Source organism: Parasteatoda tepidariorum, chromosome 8 (assembly GCF_982258835.1).
Source record: "Parasteatoda tepidariorum strain Cologne lab strain chromosome 8, Ptep-v5.0, whole genome shotgun sequence".
Lineage (NCBI taxonomy): Eukaryota > Metazoa > Arthropoda > Arachnida > Araneae > Theridiidae > Parasteatoda > Parasteatoda tepidariorum.
In genome coordinates, this window is record NC_141762.1 from 111,333,344 (window position 1) to 111,351,705 (window position 18,362).

General features: G+C 27.8%; 1 protein-coding gene across 9 annotated transcripts in view; it reads right to left on the reverse strand.

Annotated features, from left to right (window-relative positions):
* Positions 1-3,052: 3,052 nt before the first annotated feature.
* The window catches only part of LOC107445965 (epimerase family protein SDR39U1), a 33,390-nt gene continuing 18,080 nt past the window's right edge, over positions 3,053-18,362 (reverse strand). For 6 of the 9 annotated variants that reach the window (XM_016060482.5, XM_016060484.4, XM_016060486.4 and 3 more), the window contains 2 exons: positions 10,213-10,359; positions 3,053-3,582 (listed from right to left, as the gene is read on the reverse strand). In XM_016060482.5, coding sequence (XP_015915968.1) covers positions 3,149-3,582; positions 10,213-10,359 — 581 coding nt within the window. In that variant the 3' untranslated portion in view covers positions 3,053-3,148. Of the gene's footprint in view, positions 3,583-7,215; positions 7,386-10,212; positions 10,360-18,362 lie in introns of those variants that run through there. The other 3 variants (XM_087149343.1, XM_087149342.1, XM_087149344.1) reach the window with 1 other exon arrangement.

An 18,362-nucleotide genomic window follows, 5' to 3' on the forward strand; every position in this document is an offset into this window, starting at 1 on the left:
CCAGAGGTATTGATTTGTTAGGGGAGGACTTTTGCGACTCGACAGATTGAACGTGCATCAGTCACCATTTACTACACGGGGAGCCTTCAGCCGGCGGGGTTCGAACACACGAACTGCGAACATGGGCCCAGCGCCCTACCGACCAGTTACATAATTAAAATAAATTGGCACATAACTAAAATATTTATTTGTAAAGCAACGCATATATGAAAGATCTTTTATTCTCCTATATAATAAGCAGGGACTCTTGCAAAGTGTCCTATAGGTGAAAACAACACATAGAACAGGTGATTAATAAGAGACAGGTCGCTGTGTTTTGTTTGTATGATTCCAATGAACGAGAGCGAGTGAATAAAAATGTAGTCATTCAATAAAACTCATCGAAAAGTGAAACTTTCCTAGAATCTTAAAAGCTTCGAAATAGAAATGATAATTACACTTGAGAATCAATCATTTAGTTTTCAAGATTAAAGGTAATATTTTTATTAAATATGAAATAAAAAAAAGTAGAATAAAAAATGTGAATAAAAATGTAATCATTAAATAAAATTCATCATAAAAGAAAAACTTTTCTAGAATCTTAAAAGCTTTCGAAAATGGCAACATTCAAAAATCAATCATCTAGAAGTTTTCAAGATTAAAGGTACTATTTTTATTAAATGTGAAATAAAAAAAATTTAGAACAAAAAATGTTATCCTTAAATAAAACTTATTACAAAAGAGAAACTTTCCTAGAATCTTAAAAGCTTTTGAAATATAAATGATAATTAAATTTGAGAATTAATCATTTAGAAGTTTTTAAGATTCAAGGAAATGTTTTTATTAAATGTGAAATAGAAAATGTAGAATAAAAAATGAGAATAAAAATGTAATCATTAAATAAAACTCACTATAAAAGAAAAACTTTCCTTGAATCTTAAAAGCTTTCGCAATATAAATGATAATTACATTTGAGAATTAATCATTTAAAAGTTTTTAAGAGTCAAGGAAATATTTTGATTAATAACGATAATGTAAAAATGTGAAATAAAAAATGTAGAATAAAAAATGAGAATAAAAATGTAATCATTAAATAAAACTCATTACAAAAGAAAAACTTTCCTTGAATCCTAAAAGCTTCGAAATAGAAATGATAACTACACTTGAGAATCAATCCTTTAGAAGTTTTTAAGATTCAAGGAAATGTTTTTATTAATAACGATAATATAAAAATGCGAAATAAAAAATGCAGAATAAAAAATATGAATAAAAATGTAACCTTTGAATAAAACTCATCACAAAGGTAAAACTTTTCTAGAATCTTAAAAGCTTCGAAATAGAAATGATAACTACACTTGAGAATCAATCATTTAGTTTTCAAGATTAAAGGTAATATTTTTATTAAATGTGAAATAAAAAATTTAGAATAAAAAATGAGAATAAAAATGTAATCATTAAATAAAACTCATTATAAAAGAAAAACTTTTCTAGAATCTTAAAAGCTTTTGAAATATAAATGATAATTTATATTTCAAAATTCATTTGAGAATTAATCTATTAGAAGTTTTTAATATTAAAAGGATTTATTTTTATTGATAACGATAATATAAAAATGTGAAATAAAAAAAAGCAGAATAAAAATGTAACCATTAAATAAAACTCATTACAAAAGAAAAACTTTCCTTGAATCTTTAAAGCTTTTGCAATATAAATGATAATTACATTTGAGAATTAATCCTTTAGAAGTTTTTAAGAGTCAAGGAAATGTTTTTATTAATAACAATAATGTAAAAATGTGAAATAAAAAATGCAGAATAAAAAATATGAATAAAAATGTAACCTTTGAATAAAACTCATGACAAAGGTACAACTTTTCAAGAATCTTAAAAGCTTCGAAATAGAAATGATAACTACACTTGAGAATCAATCATTTAGTTTTCAAGATTAAAGGTAATATTTTTATTAAATGTGAATTAAAAAATGTAGAACAAAAAATGTGAATAAAAATGTAATCATTAAATAAAACTCATTACAAAAGAAAAACTTTCCCAGAATCTTAAAAGCTTTTGAAATATAGATGATAATTATATTTGAGATTCAAGGAAATATTTTTGTTAATAACGATAATTTAAAAATGTGAAATAAAAAATGCAGAATAAAAAATATGAATAAAAATGTAACCATTAAATAAAACTCATCACAAAAGAAAAACTTTCCAAGCATCTTATTAAAGGAAATATTTTGATTAATAACAATAATATAAAAATGTGAAATAAAAAATATAGATTAAAAAATAATAAAAATGTAGAAAGATAAAAATGTAATCATTAAATAAAATTCATCACAAAAGAAAAACTTTCCTAGCATCTTATTAAGGGAAATATTTTGATTAATAACAATAATATAAAAATGTGAAATAAAAAATTTAGAATAAAAAATGAGAATAAAATTGTAATCATTAAATAAAACTCATCACAAAAGAAAAACTTTCCTAGAATCTTATTAAAGGAAATATTTTGATTAATAACAATAATATAAAAATGTGAAATAAAAAATGTAGAATAAAAAATGAGAATAAAATTGTAATCATTAAATAAAACTCATTACAAAAGAAAAACTTTCCTAGAATCTTAAAAGCTTTTGAAATATAAATGATAATTACATTTGAGAATTAATCTATTAGAAGTTTTTAAGATTAAAAGGAAATATTTTTATTGATAACGACAATATAAAAATGTGAAATAAAAAAAGCAGAATAAAAAATATGAATAAAAATGTAACCATTAAATAAAACTCATCACAAAAGAAGAACTTTCCTAGAATCTGAAAAGCTTTTGAAATATAAATGATGACAACATTCGAGAATTAATCATCTAGAAGTCTTTAAGATTAAAAGGAAATATTTTTATTGATAACGACAATATAAAAATGTGAAATAAAAAAAGCAGAATAAAAAATATGAATAAAAATGTAACCATTAAATAAAACTCATCACAAAAGAAAAACTTTTCTAGAATCTGAAAAGCTTTGAAATATAAATGATGACAACATTCGAGAATTAATCATCTAGAAGTTCTTAAGATTAAAAGGAAATATTTTTATTAACAATAATTATGACTATTACAGTTTTATTTACTATATTAACAATCTATATATAGTCTAATTTTTCTCATCTCTTATTTAAATCCATGATAATGTGCGCACATTCTTTCACGGCTGACTTTATGTCGGGGTAGAGGAATTTATACCCACTTTCCAAAGTTCTTTGAGGGACTACTTTTTGTCCCTCCATCATCATGCGAGCCCTCTCTCCCCCGAAGGCTAAATTGATTGCAAATTCTGGGATTGGAAGGACGGCAGGCCTCCACAGGGCTCGAGAAAAGGCTTTTGTGAACTCTTTGTTTGTAACGATTTCGGGGGAAACACCATTCAGGATTCCGTGAACAGTAACGGACTGTACTCCGTGGGTGAATATACCAGCAATGTCATCTATATGAATCCATGGGAAATACTGTTTCCCACTACCAATGGTTCCACCGACTCCGAAATAAAATGGCCAAAACATCTGCTGTATTATACCACCTGTTCTGCCCAGTACAACACCTAAAAAAAATAAAAACCATTCCTTATTAAAAAAATAAGTTTAACACTAAACATACTAACACTTTACTACCATAGCCACAGGGTATCTGCTACATTTAAGATTTTCAAATTCATAACTTTCCACGGCTAATTCCAAGAACTTTTCCTGACTTAATGAAATTACTATTTCCTCCGACAAAAACAGAATAATAAATCTAAAAAGTATTATAATAACATTCATTGAAATGATAGGTATAACCAAATCTGTTATACTCTGCATCTTCATATTTATTGATTTTAAAAAACAGAGTTAAAAAAAAAGAGTTGAAGCAATAAAATAGGTGAAAAAGTAATAGCTGAGCAATAATTTTCTCTTCTTCTTTTCTGCAGAATTATATTCTAAAGATACGTTGCTCGTTCATCAGAAAGGAAAGAAATACTCTGGATTTTTCTATTCTCATTTTGGAATTTAAAAAATTTGCCAATCACTGGCTCACTTCAGTTAGAGTTTTAAATTGGTAAAATAAGAAATAATAATAATTCTGAAATCACAGAAGTTTAAAAGATACTTCGCTCTAAAAATGATGTTTTTTCTTTCATTTTTTGAAAGAACACCATAATTTTTAAAGAACATAATAAAAACTTTTTATATTTTAATAAAATATGACTATGAGCGGGGATTTTTTTATTTTTTTTCACAAATTCAGATATTCTGAACACCATCAAATGGGGGGGGGGGATTCCATTTTAAAAATTAAATTCTTCGGCGACCTAAATCCATGACTTTCCATGATTTTTTTTAAAAAATAGTTAAAATCATGACATTTCATGACAAATTTTGTTCAATACCGAAATTCATGACTTTCCAGGTGTGCAGACACCCTGTAGCCAGTCAATTGACCGGACTCCATACTTTTTGATTGAATCCATGAATGTTAGGAAGGAAATAAACTAAAAAAAAACTTTATTATAACTAAACAAAATTGTATATTGCCAATTTTTATATATTACAAACACAAAGAATAATGATTTTTAATTCATTGCTCAACTCATTTTTTACACATACAGGGTGTTAACATTGTAAACTTTCCGCAAACACATTTCTTCTAATTATTATTATTTCTATAATTCTTATAATGTATAAGAATTAAAATTCTTATAATTAATATTATTTCTTCTAAGAACTTGCTCTGTCTTGATGGTTTCAACATTTTTCTGAGTAAAAACAAACAGTTAGTTAGAAATGAAGTAAAGCTATCAAAATAAAATCTAAGCTACTTACCAAAACATTTAGTTTTTGTCACTTTTTCTGACACAAAAATGACAATCTAAAATTTTAAATACTTTCTTGAAATGTGAATTAACAGTTATTCCGATTGAACTCACTACGCAATAGTCTTTGCAGATATGCGCAACTCATCAAATGTAACATGTTGAACGTGCATTACATCGTAATTTCTGATCCGAAAACCTTATGAAGCAATGAATTGTTCTCCCGGTCAAATGACGGGTTAGTGGCAGAAATAGGCATACGACAAGTATTATTCTAAACAAACAAAATACAAAAAATAATAATAATAAAATATTAACTGTATATAATTGCTAGAAAAGTCAGGAAGTCAAATGTGCAAAAACGATAAGATGATAAGCGCATTTTTGATGCAAAAGTTCTTAAACGGTCATTTGACAGGTTATGGTATGTTCAGTGTTAACAATAATTGGAAATTATAGATTCTAGAATTCAGAACTTTCATACTTCTACATTCTTTTTCACTAAAAGCGGGTTCGATTTAAAATATGCATTCTCACCCTTTTTATCCACTTATTACATTAACATTCTTAATTTAATTTTATCTATTGTTCCACTAAGTCCGAAATAAAATGGCCAAAACTTTGGCTGTATTATACAACCTGCTCTACCCAGAACAACACCTAAACAATAAAAACCATTCTTTATAAGAAAAAAAAATAGTGAGTGCAGTCCCTCCGCGCGGAAGAAGTTAAACTTCGTAACCTGCGACGTTAATTGTTGAAGAATCAGCAGTCGTAGAAGGATCATTAGTTCTATTCAACCATTCTTTTTTCTGCTCCGCTCGCTTCCGTGCTCTGTAATCACGGTAATTTTGTGCATTTTTCCCTCGTGGACCTCTTGAACCAGTGGAAGTGCTTGTGGTTGCCTCATCGTCTCGTCCTGGAAAATGTATTTGTATTAATAATGTATGCGAATGCGTCATAATGTAATTTCAAAAGAGAAAACCTAACAATCAATTGATATTCACATGAGACGTACCTTGACATAACCTTAAATCTGTCGCATTGTCCGTGGGATTGTTTTCACTCATTTTTTACAGTTGTTATCCACTAAATTTGAAAATAAAAAATACTATCCCATTCAGTTATATGTGTGTCAAATCAAACTAAAAAAAAATATTTATAGAAAAGAAATACTTTTATGCTAGTGAGAACCAAAACAATATGGAAATGAATGAGGGAAAACTGGATCCTACCACGTGATTTCCCGGCCAATAAAAATGTAGCGTTAAACGTTTAACGCAACCTTGTTGGAAGACGCATAAGAACTATAACTTCAAAAATAAGTTTAACAATAATTGGAAATCATAGATTCTAGAATCCTATCCAGGACTTGGAAATTTCTGGGTTCTTTTTTACTAAAAGGGGGTTCTATTTAAAACATGAATTCATACCCTCTTTATCCATCAATTAATATTGACATCCATAATTTTATTTTGTCCATTGATCGACAAAACAGAGAATTTAAAATCACAAAGAATTATATTTGAAGTATCAAAGCTTTTAAATAGAGCTTATCAAACACATGCATCAAGGAAAAGCAACAGTGTACTTTGATACTAAATTTTTTTTTCTCCTTTTCAGCTACAAATAACAAAAGAAAACAAATTTTTTCACAAAGATTTAAATTTTTGTTACAATTTTGCCTACATAAATCTTCAGACGTGCTATATATTTATTAATTTATTTTCGCACTGGAGACTTATGTGTCCCGAGTAACGTGACTTTACTTATTCTTCACTTTCTTTCTAGGCATATTCGACATGTCATTGATACAGCACGTCTCTCAGAGTTCCAGGTTTTCAGGTGATAATTTCAAATTTTCTGAAAATTCAAGGCTTTCCCTGTTTACAAAGAGGTTAGCCACCTCAATTGACATTGAATCAGGTTCAGGTTCACCTCAAAAGAAGGAAAGGACACGAAGTTTTTTTTTAAGGATATGATAGGTTATACAAAATAGATTTAAAGCCTAATAATAGGTTGAAATACATTGCCTTAGTGTGATCATCACTAGCCAACAACACTCCAAATACATCTAGAGTTAATTCTGAGTTTCTTTGAGAATTTTAGGTTTTCAAGTGATGTGATGCCACAATAGGCATTACATATTTCCTAGCTTTTAAAATTTCTTTATTTTCTCAAACTTCTTTTTTTTTTAAAATCATTTTCAATCAAATTTTAATTAAATGAAACTGATTATTTAATTTTTATTACACTTTATAAAAAGCGAATTTAACATATTTTATTCTTTTCTTAACAATCAATGTAATGGCTAACTTTTTATTTAAATACTAATGTAAGATTCATTCATTCACTGCCGTGACTAAATAGAAAACAAAAATCTATTCATAACTCTTTATTTCTCAAAAAATTTTTTAGTTACACGGTTATACTAATTCTTACAATCTTTTTGGCGATTTGCTTTCACCTGATTCTTTTCAAATCAGGATTGCCGCAGAAAAAAAATGAGCAAAATAGTTGCTTCTAGCAGCCTAAAGCATGAAAATAGTCACCTGAAATTATGAAAATAGTTGCCTAAATAAGAATTTTTCAATAATATGATTAAAATTTTATAATATTGACTTCATTGTAATATACCATGATCCATTTAGTCAAGTTGATGGCTAATATAATAATTTCTAAATAAATGTTAGTGTTCTAGCACTAAATTTTTATATAACAAAATTTTTTATATTTGCAGAACATTAAATTACTTTTAAATGCTAGAATTAAGGCAGAAAAATAATTTTGCGTTAAAAAAAACATACTCTTTCTATTAATTTTCCCTTTCACATAATTTTTCCTTTTATCAATAATTGATTTAGCAAATATATATATATATATATATTGAAAAAGTAATTACTAAAATTCTAAATTCGCACATAATAGTATTGTATTAAAAATTGGGTTCTTTAAAATCATGCAGAGTTTCATAGCAATAACTGTTGAAAAGGTGATTGAGAAACAAAATAGATTCACAATGGAATCTGTGCAAATTGAGGGCATTAAAAAGTGATGACTAAAATTTGCAATTTAATATTTTTCTTATTTTTTAGAAGAAAAAAAATTCACTATGTTCAGAAGCTACCGCGGGCCGCAGGTTGGCAACCCAATTTATGCTAAAAAAACATTGCTAGGAGCCCAGAAAAGTCTCCCAATGGTCTCCTTTTCCTGAAAATAGTTGCTTTTATAGCCTTTTAAGGCAAAAAAATTGCCTCAGGTCGAAAATAGTTACAAATAGTGGCATTTTAGTCACCTGTGGCAACCCTGTCAAATCTAATATTGATTATGGGGGATTGGCTTTATTTTCAATTCTGAATTATTTGACGATTAGACTGGAGACTTAGGCCTCTCAGTTCCAACTGTGAAATTGATATCTTAACAAAAATTCCTGATTGAATGATTTTCTTTTTTTTTTTTTCAAGAATGATTTTCTTGATCCCTTTGAGGGACTTATTTTCTCTATTTTTATAATTTTGGATTGTGGCCATGTTCAATTTAAGTTTTACACAGGGGCCGATCAAGACAAATTCAGGCCAAAGGCCCACCAAATTTTCTGAGCCCCTTACAAAATATTTTGAAATTAAATGACTGAAGAGTAGTCCTAATAATGAAAAAGTATCTATTGAACTGCATGATTCAAGAGAAACATTCTAAGAAATTTTGAAAGCAGACAATTGAAGATTGTTTTTCAAAGATAAAGTTTACGTATCTAACTATATATAAAAATCCAATGATGGTGTCGCACCAGCCAATGAAATCTAAGGTATCACGTGACAGTATGAAAGAAGTAGCCAATCCAAGCGAGGATGCAGTTTTAAGCCAATCAGAAAAGAGAACGCATTCGCGTCAAAGCTTTTTGTTGATTTACTTTGAGTGGGTTTTTGCTGATTACATCTCATCTTATCTTATCATTCTTATGCCTATCCAGTGATTGATATCTTTTAATGTTTACATTTTTGTTGTTTGCTATTATAAAGCTTACTGAGGCTTGCTTACCTTAAAATGGTTAAATTTTAAATCACATTTATTTATTCAACTAATTTCAATCATTTGGAATTTCAGTATAATGTCTGACAGGACAGATCGCGATCGAGAATATCGCAGACAGCGGAGATTGGATCCCACGTTTCGTCAAAATGAACAAGAGCGTCGAAGAATAAATCGACAAAATAATCGAGAGCTTACTAATGCCCGCCAAAGAGAAAATCGAAGTAGGGCAGCTAATCGTCTTCGAGAAATAGATGAAAATCAGTATTTGGAAGAATCGTACAGTCGTACTTATGCTCTGCCGCGCATTTATATCCTTATATAAATGTATTAAAATTTGTTTGCGAAGCAAACAAAAGAGAATTGCGTAGCGATTCTCGGGGGTTAGCGAGCGGTAGCGAGCAGGGGGCGGAGCCCCCTAGTATCTATAAATTCAAGCTAAATATAAAACAACACAACAATGTTATGTCAAAATAAAAAATAGTTTGTTGACCACAAACAATTGAAATCAGTGATTTTTGCTGAAAGTCACTGATTAGCTGAATATTTTTTTATTGTCAGCTGAAATCATTTTTTATTTAATACTTAAACAAACACATAGCTAGCTCATATTACATTAGACTTTTTACTAATTTTTGAGACCCCTTAGAAATTGTGGGCCCTAGGCCCATGCCTATTGGGCCTAGGCTATAATCAGGCCCACATAATAAATCAATTTTTCCTAAACAATTTCATTCCTTTTTCTGGGATAAATATCCCCACATCATATCCAAGTAAAGATGTAGCTGAAACGACCAAAATATTTAAATATTACAAAAAAACTAAAACCCACTAACGGGGATGATTGTGGGTCCAACTCAAAAATGCTGAAAATTTCTTGAGTAAAATCATTCAAAAAATTAATATGCTTATAAATTTAATTTTCAAAACATGATATTCTAAATGAATTATATGCAGTATAATTTAAAATAATAATTATGTGTAAGCTTACTTTTATCTCTAATCACATTTATTATTCTACCAGAAAAAAATTTACAAATGAAAGAGATGCCAAGCATAAATTCTAGTTCTAATATTTCTAAATAAAATATACAAGAATTTTTATATATAAATGTGAGCGATGATTTCTTCTTGAAACTTCTGTACCTTGGATTTACGGAAACTTTCGGATTGCAATTAGCGAAAAATCTGGAAATCCAGATTTTTTCCAGAGCACAATCACCCCTGCAGTAACCACTATGGACTAAGAATATAGATAACACTGCTACTATAGGTAGTATTTTCTAATTTTCTGTAGATTAAAAGTTTTCCTGCTTCCAGAGAACATTGAACGAGGGGGAAAATACACACCTGATCGAACAACGAAGCGGCGGACATTAAGGTGTGGAGGTAAAACGCTTGCAGCTTCCCAATCAGAACATAACTGAGAGAAGTAATCTTCACTACAACCAGGACTCTCTTCTGTGTATGTCTCTGTTTTACTAGGAGGATAAAAACCTGAAACAAAAATAAAGCCTCACATTAGTTACACATAACAATCAAGAGATGCATTTGTAGTTACTTTTGATTAAACAAGTCAAAATGAGAATATTACTGGAAACAAAACATAAATTTCACGATTATTGTTGCAATAATGTACTGAATATTTAAGATATAGGGAATTTCAGGGATTTTTATAGTCATCAAAATAGAAAAAAACTGCAATATTTTCCAGTTATGACTGACATTAAATATACTTGAAATGTTATGTATTATGTTTACTCATAATTTAGACTATGAATAGGCATTTAATTCTTCAAAGATAGGTAAAAGACTTTTTTTAATTCATTTAAAAAGAGAGTTCTGAATAAAAATAAACTGAAACTTTTAGAACAAAAAAAAAAAAGATTTGAGCTGATTTCTAAAAATGAGGTTCGCTTCATTATAAATCAGTAATACTTATTTAAACATTCAAGTAAGCATTAAACTGTACAAAAATTCTGTTTCAATATGGATTTATTTAGGAAACTTATTCAATTTCAGGCAATTTTCTAAAATGTACAGAAATTAGGAAACTTTTTATTAAACCAGTACAGCAGGAGAAATTGTAAAATTGTAGAGTTGTGTGGTATTGCTTTTATGATGTTTTGTTACTTTTATATATATGTGGTATTGCTTTTATGATGTTTTGTTACTTTTATCTTTGCTGCACTGCTCTGCTATAATTACTTTAAAGTTTTAGTTTCTTTTTCATAAGTCTTCACCTGCCCTTCTCTGCCCTTAAATAATTCAGCCAAAAATAAAAATAAAAAAGAAATAGCAAGTATAGCCCTACTTATTTTGTGATGGTGGTAACAGCCAATAAGAGTTGAGTATGCTTTGGGGGCTTGGTTAGAGGAGGTGAGAGAAAAGGAATGACACGTGGTTTTGGAGAGCTGAGGTTAAGATAAAAAAAAAAGATGAGGATCCTCAACAGCTAAGTTATATTATAAAATTTTCTATCACCCCATAAATATTTATTTATTAGCAGTGCAGCTTATATAATGTATAATTTCATGTTAAATTTTTATGTACCTATTATTAATTGGAGTGAATGCCTTCCTGGAACAAAATTTGTAACTCTAAATATCTTAAATGATCTATATTAAATAAATAGTTTTAACACCTTGCAATTAGTGATCATTCTAATGATCTTGTTCTCTTACATAAGAGTATATTATTTTTAATTGTTATTCATTTTTATTCTTATCTTAATGTGTGTGGTGATGCACTGAACATCAGCTATGTCATTGGTAGTAACGTTGGGAAGTGACACTATCCAAGTGCAAGAAGAAGAAAAAAGGGGCAAGGAAAACAAATGAATGGCAACGTTAATAAAGAAACAGAACTAAGTTCTGAAGGAAAAGAAACGCATCAGAAGCACTTATAAGAAGACAAAGTATAGAATGCAGTAGAGGAATGCGGGGCATTGATACCACATATAAATATTTGTTTATAACATAAAAATACATCGTTGCATTTTTTAAAGAAAAATTATAATTATTCCAAATAGATATTAAAGATTCCAAAATAAAATTAATATTCCAATATACAATAATTTAAATAATAAACAATTGTATTAAAATATTTAAACCCAATATTGTGGATATAAAAACAAAAATAGCTTAGTTGACCCACAAACTAAATTACATTAAATAGGTAGCAATTAAATCACAATCATTATTCTTAATTAAAAATTATCAATATAACAAAAATACACAATTAAATCGACGTAATGATACTGATTGCCAATATATGCAGTATTGATACCACATATAAATATTTGTCTATAACATAAAAATATTTTATTACATTTTATATGAATGCCAAAGATTTAACATGTATATATTAATTTGACACAATAAAATGTAATAAAATATTTTTATGTTATAAACAAATATTTATATGTTGTATCAATAGCACAACAACTTAACACAAATAAAAGACTTCTGGCACTATTGGGAGAAGAAAAAGATGATTTTGGAAAAGTGAGAAAGTTAAAAAGTATGGTAGAGTAGAATGCAAGTGGAATAAAAAAAAAAGAGATATTGTAGAATATCGATTAAGTAGATTGAAAGGACAAAATTTTTTTTTCTTTCTGTGTTCATTAATTAGCAGGGTTGGCTTTTTGCCGGCAGAAACTGGTTATAACCGGTAAAAACTGACAGAAACTAAAAAAAACTTCTATATTAGTTCTAGTAATTGCTTAATGACATTTTGTTTAAGTAAACTAAAAAATTTAACTCCATGTAACTGTAACAAACTTTTTAATTCATTGTTTGTAAATATATATTATTTTGTTTATATTAAATATAAAGAGTGCAGTATATCAAATATTTATTTAAAATAAAGAATAATGTAATGTAATAATAAATATAAAGACTAGATTTTAGTTTATTATATTAAACTCTGAAATTCAGTAATTATTATCATTTAACTCTTAACATAACTTAATAGAGCAATTTTCAAATAGTTTTTTTCTCTTTTCAAGGCATAATTTGCATGGCAACAATCCAATTATTATAACAGTAACAGTTTTAATCTTTCGTGGATGACAATGCCTGCTAGTTCTGCTGGACTTGAGAGAATCTTCTCAAATTTCTTGTACGTGTATAGCAAATTGAGAAATTTTTTACGTTTAGAAACTGCAACAAAACTTGTCTTTTTTTTATAGATTACTGCAGAGTGCAAACAATGTAATATTCGATTTTGAATGGTGATAATTTTGTAAATAAATTGTACTTCGTTTAACATTTAATTGCTTTTCTACGAATTATCCATTGTATGTCAATCTCAGTACTTACTTTTATGTCGTTTTCTGAATTTCTGCCACAAATGTGGCAGAAAAGTGTTACTGCCATGCCAGTTTTAACCGGTTTCTACCAGTGGTTTTAACCACCTCGGCAGAACCTTGCTAATTAGGCACTAGATAAAAGGTGTGCATATTCATAAGATGAACAGAGTTGAAGTTTTGTACAAAAGAAAGGAGTGAAATAAAAAATAAAAATTGGATTAATCATCAAATGACTTAAAATTGACTTTCAAATTACTTTAGCGCAATTCACAAAATATAATTACATTGGGAAAAGTCTCGATATGCCTTATTTCCTTAAACAACAAATACTGAAAATAGAAAATTGTAAAAAGATTTCAAAACCAAACCATTTTTAGAATCAGCATCTAAAAAAAAATTTTTTTTTCTCCAACTTTATGTTTTTCTTAATAGAGTGAAACCTGCCAAGTTGACCACCCTTGTAAGTTGGACACCTGCATAAGTTGACCTCAATTATCAAGAATGGAATTTTTCCTATATAATATAAGGAAGCAAAACCTTTGTAACTTGATCACCAGTCTATCTTGTATGTTGACCACTGAAAGAAGTCAATTTTGTCTAGGAGTATTATGAAATTCTATTCTAAAACCCTCATAAAGTGACCAGAAGAAAAAAAAATCTGTCATTTTGCAATGTATGTTAAAATTTCACTTGTTTGGTGAAATAGTGCAAAAAGCTAATCTAAACCCTTTTGTGAGTTGACCATATGGGGAAACTGTAGGGGGTCAGCTTTAAATCATTTCTTTCATTCAAAACATAGGGCTGATGTAAAGTCTAAACAACAGCGTCAAACAACAATGAGGGAATATTTTTGTAACAAATAGGTTTGTAAGTGTAGAATAACAGAATATATTTTAAAGTGTTCAAATAATTTTGTTTTGTTAAAGTTTTCAAATTACGTGTTTTCGTGTTCTGATATTTCAAGAAATTATTTTTATTAAGCACTTCACGTGCATAACTAATATAATATTTTTTTTTAAAAAGTCAGTTAAATATTAGAATTATATGTAACAAATTGAAGTTCATTCAGGTTTAAACACATTTCTTAAGATATTCATTTGGCTATTTGCAAAAAAAATTTTTTAAGTCAAGTAAAAATTTTTTTAAAATATATAGCAACATGATATAGGAAATGAAAAAGCAAACAATGACCCACCCCCTCTATAAGTTGTCCACTTGTCTAAGTTGACCACTAAAACAATGCACCACAAGTGGTCAACTTACACAAGTCTTACTGTACTAAAATAAAGTATATTAATACATTTTTGGATTACGAACTAATTTATACCTTCAATTAATGTGTTCAGAAAATAGTTTTAAAATCCTTTTTTTTTTCTTCAGAAATTATGAACAGATATTAAGAAGACAAGAATGTTAATGTTTCGTTGATGCTCAATAATGTCAATAATTTCATTAACCCCAGAATCTGCTTGGAAGACGCCTTTTTATTTTTGAAACAGAAACAATTCAACTTAGAAAAATTAACTTATTAAACTTGTTAGAAATTGAACTTATTCTTTTATTTTGTTGAGAGTGACAGGAAATATGAGGAAAAGTAGAGAAAATCTCCATCATGCATTTAACCATATAATTTGAGTAATTTTAAGGGGGGGGGAAATACATAAAGGGAGTAAAATATAAACTCTATCAATATGAGCTCTGAAGTATATTTAGAATAAATTTTTGATGAACAAAAAAAAAATACATTTTCACGAATTTTTGAGACATTCACTTGTCTGAAATAACTGTTTAACTTTGATTCCAGGGGAGGGATCATTCTATTGTCTTATTCCACTTTTGAAATTTCAGAGTTGTTTAACATCCTTAAAAAAATGAGTTTTAGAGCAGTAGTCAACAAAAAAATTTACTGCATTGACTTTTTTAGAAAGTTGCAACTATTTATATACAGTCAAACTCCGCTATAGTGAACCTTCAAGGGACCAAAATTTTGGTTCACTATAACCGGGAGTTCACTATATCCATACTGCAAACCATTTTAACTAATTTTTGCAAACTTTTACTGAACTTTATTTAAAAAAATGAACAATAAAAACAAATACAAAAATGATTAAAAAACAATATGTAGTAACAAAAAAATATGTTAATTTTTATTTTTTATGACTCTTCGTCTTGCGTAAAAAAAATTTAGGGTTGGTCTTTATATACGGATAGGAAACTGAGGTCGAAGAAGCAAACAAGAAAATATGGTTAAGGCTACATTCCATTCAATAGATGATTCTAAAAATCGGTATGTGTATTTTATGCAGAAATTTCAAAATTACCAAAAAATGAAGAAAAAAATCAGTTGAAGACAGAAAAAACTTCATACTATCCAATTTCCTCTCACAAAAAATAATATTATATTTGTTCAGCAAGGCACGAACATTTCGTTCACTATACCCGGGAGTTCACTATAGACCATGTTCACTATTGCAGGGTTTGACTGTATTACAATTTTTTTCATTTAAGAATCTTATGCAAAACTTATTTTAATATCTTGTGGCAGAATTTTTTCAAGCTTTCTGTGACAAACTTCACTAGCATTAATATTTCCCTCTAAGATACTTTTGATTATAACAATTACTCACTTAAAGTAACAGAAACGTTGTGTTGACAGAAGAAAATGTAGAATAAAAATGTATAAAAAATTTTAATTGTAAAAGTTTTATTTTTTAATTCTAATACTATGATGCTTTCTCGCATTTTGTGGGCGGAAAAATGGACTAAATATTTCTTCTTTTGAATTTCGTAAATCATTACAAAAATTAAAATTCATATATAAATGAAACCATGATAAATAAAATTTTTTTTACATAAATTAAAAATCTTAAGATCCATGCAGTGACTCCAAAATAAAGATCGACGACGAAATTACGCAAATCAGACACATTAAAAAAAAATATACTTAAGTGTGTGTAAAACACGGTGTTCTTTAAAGAAGAAAAAAAAGAAAGAAAGAACATCACTCCTAGAGCGAATTATCTTTCAAAATTTCATGAATTTTTTATTTTATATTATTAATTCGAAATTCCAGCTGTAGCCAATCATAACGTACTTTTTTAAAAATCTCAAATGAGAATAGAAAAATCGTGATTATTTCTTTTCTCTCTGATGTGCAAGAAAGACATCTTTGAAAGAAAAAAAATTCTGCAGAAAAAAAAACTTTTTCGAAAAATTATGCAGAAAAGAAAACCAAAATATTTTCTTTCCCAATTAAAAAATCTTTCTGCAAAAACTCTAACGTTCTGCAACAATGCGCAATTTTGCCACAGGGTTTTAATATCGCATTTAGTATTTTAATTTAATATGTTGTGTTTTTAAATGTATAATCCCAAGAAACTGAAGTGGAAAGACAAAAAAATTTTTTGCTTAAAAAAAACAACAACATAAAGATGGTAATGAAAGTTGAAAATGTGTGTCTATATGCGATCGCACAAAACATGTTAGCCTTTATTATCATCGACATATTTTTGAAGCAAATATTACGTGTGCTCAAAAATAGGCACTCATTCTCAAGATTTGGAAGAGGTGAATGAGGAAAGCAAAAGTGATTTGAAACAGAAAATGTATGGTTGAAACCTAAAATGAAAAACAAAGGCAAAAAACTGTGGTATCTGAGAGTGTAATAGATAATGAATACCTAGCAAGTGAAACCTTGGCGACATCGAACAAATCGGACTAAAGACTAACAGTAAAGAAACACGATAGATATGTTCAACATTAAAAATGCAATGAAATATCCATTACCACAGATTCTAGGACACGCATCCAATACATGGCTAATTGGACAAACCAGATTCACTTTAAAATTTAAACTAAAAGAATATGATAGAATATGTCTGTTATCAAGAATGAGATAAATCATCTACAGTCGCATTATTGGAATTTTAAAACAAACTTAATCTCGATAATGCCACAAATTTTTACCACATCAGCTTTGATGCTCTTGAATCTTGTTTTATTCATAGGAATAAAGTAAAAATAATAAAGAAATTAATGATCATTTTAACCTTTTTTATTGTAAGTTTTTTATAAGTAACTTAAGTAAGTTTTTTATGGTAATGAATTTATGTCACAGTTGTGACAACATAATTCTGAATGAAATCTACAAATAGGAAACTCAAGAATCAACAAATAAGGAAACTTGCTTTAAATTGTATTCTATTAGAAGAATCCGGAAAAATTTAAAAGGTAATAAGTCTCTAGCCAAGTGAACACATTAATGGTCCATTTATGTGAATTTTAGACAGGAAACAAACAAAACTGTAAGTGAGTGAGGATTAAAACCTGTGTCATTAGTGACACGTGACACAAGAATAAGATAATTTATTATGAAGGATTCATACTCAAATGAAGTTTTTTTTTTTTTTTAAAGTAAACATTTTTTTAAAATATTAATTTCAAAAAAAAAATTCATTCATTTGTACAAAAAATCAGAATATTTAGTTTACCATTGTCGGTAATAATTCTACCAGATGTCAAAATATAAAAACCTGAAAGTTTGTAAAAAAAATATTTTAATGTAAAAAAAGTTAGGCATCACACTGTAGTCACCCATGAATAAGATAAATTTATTATGAAGGATTCATACTCAAATGAAGTTTAAAAAAAAAAAAAAAACTTTTTAAAAACATTCATTTAAAAATAAAAATTTATTCATTTTTACAAAAAAGATTACAATATTTAGTTTACTAAAGCCAGTAATAATTCTACTGCTAGATATCAAAATATAAAATTCTGAAAGTTTGTAAATTAAATATTTTAATAATAAAAAATTAGGCATTACAATGTAGTCACTCATAAATAGGGTGAATTTATTATTAAAGATACTCAAATGAACTCAAAATGAAGTAAAAAAAAAAACAAAAAAAAAAAAAAAACCTGTTAAAAATAATCATTTTTACAAATATAAAACTTACTTATTTTTATAAAAAAATATCATTCATTCTTACAAAAGAAATTGCATTTAATATTTATTTTTCAATAACAGGTAATAATTCTGTTGCAAAATGTGAAAATATAAAAACATTTTAAAAACCTGAAAGTCTGTAAAAAATGCTTCAAAGTAAAGAAGTTAGATATTACAATGTAAAGTCACACATAAATAGAGTAAATTAAGGATTCATATTCAAATAAAGTAAAAAATATA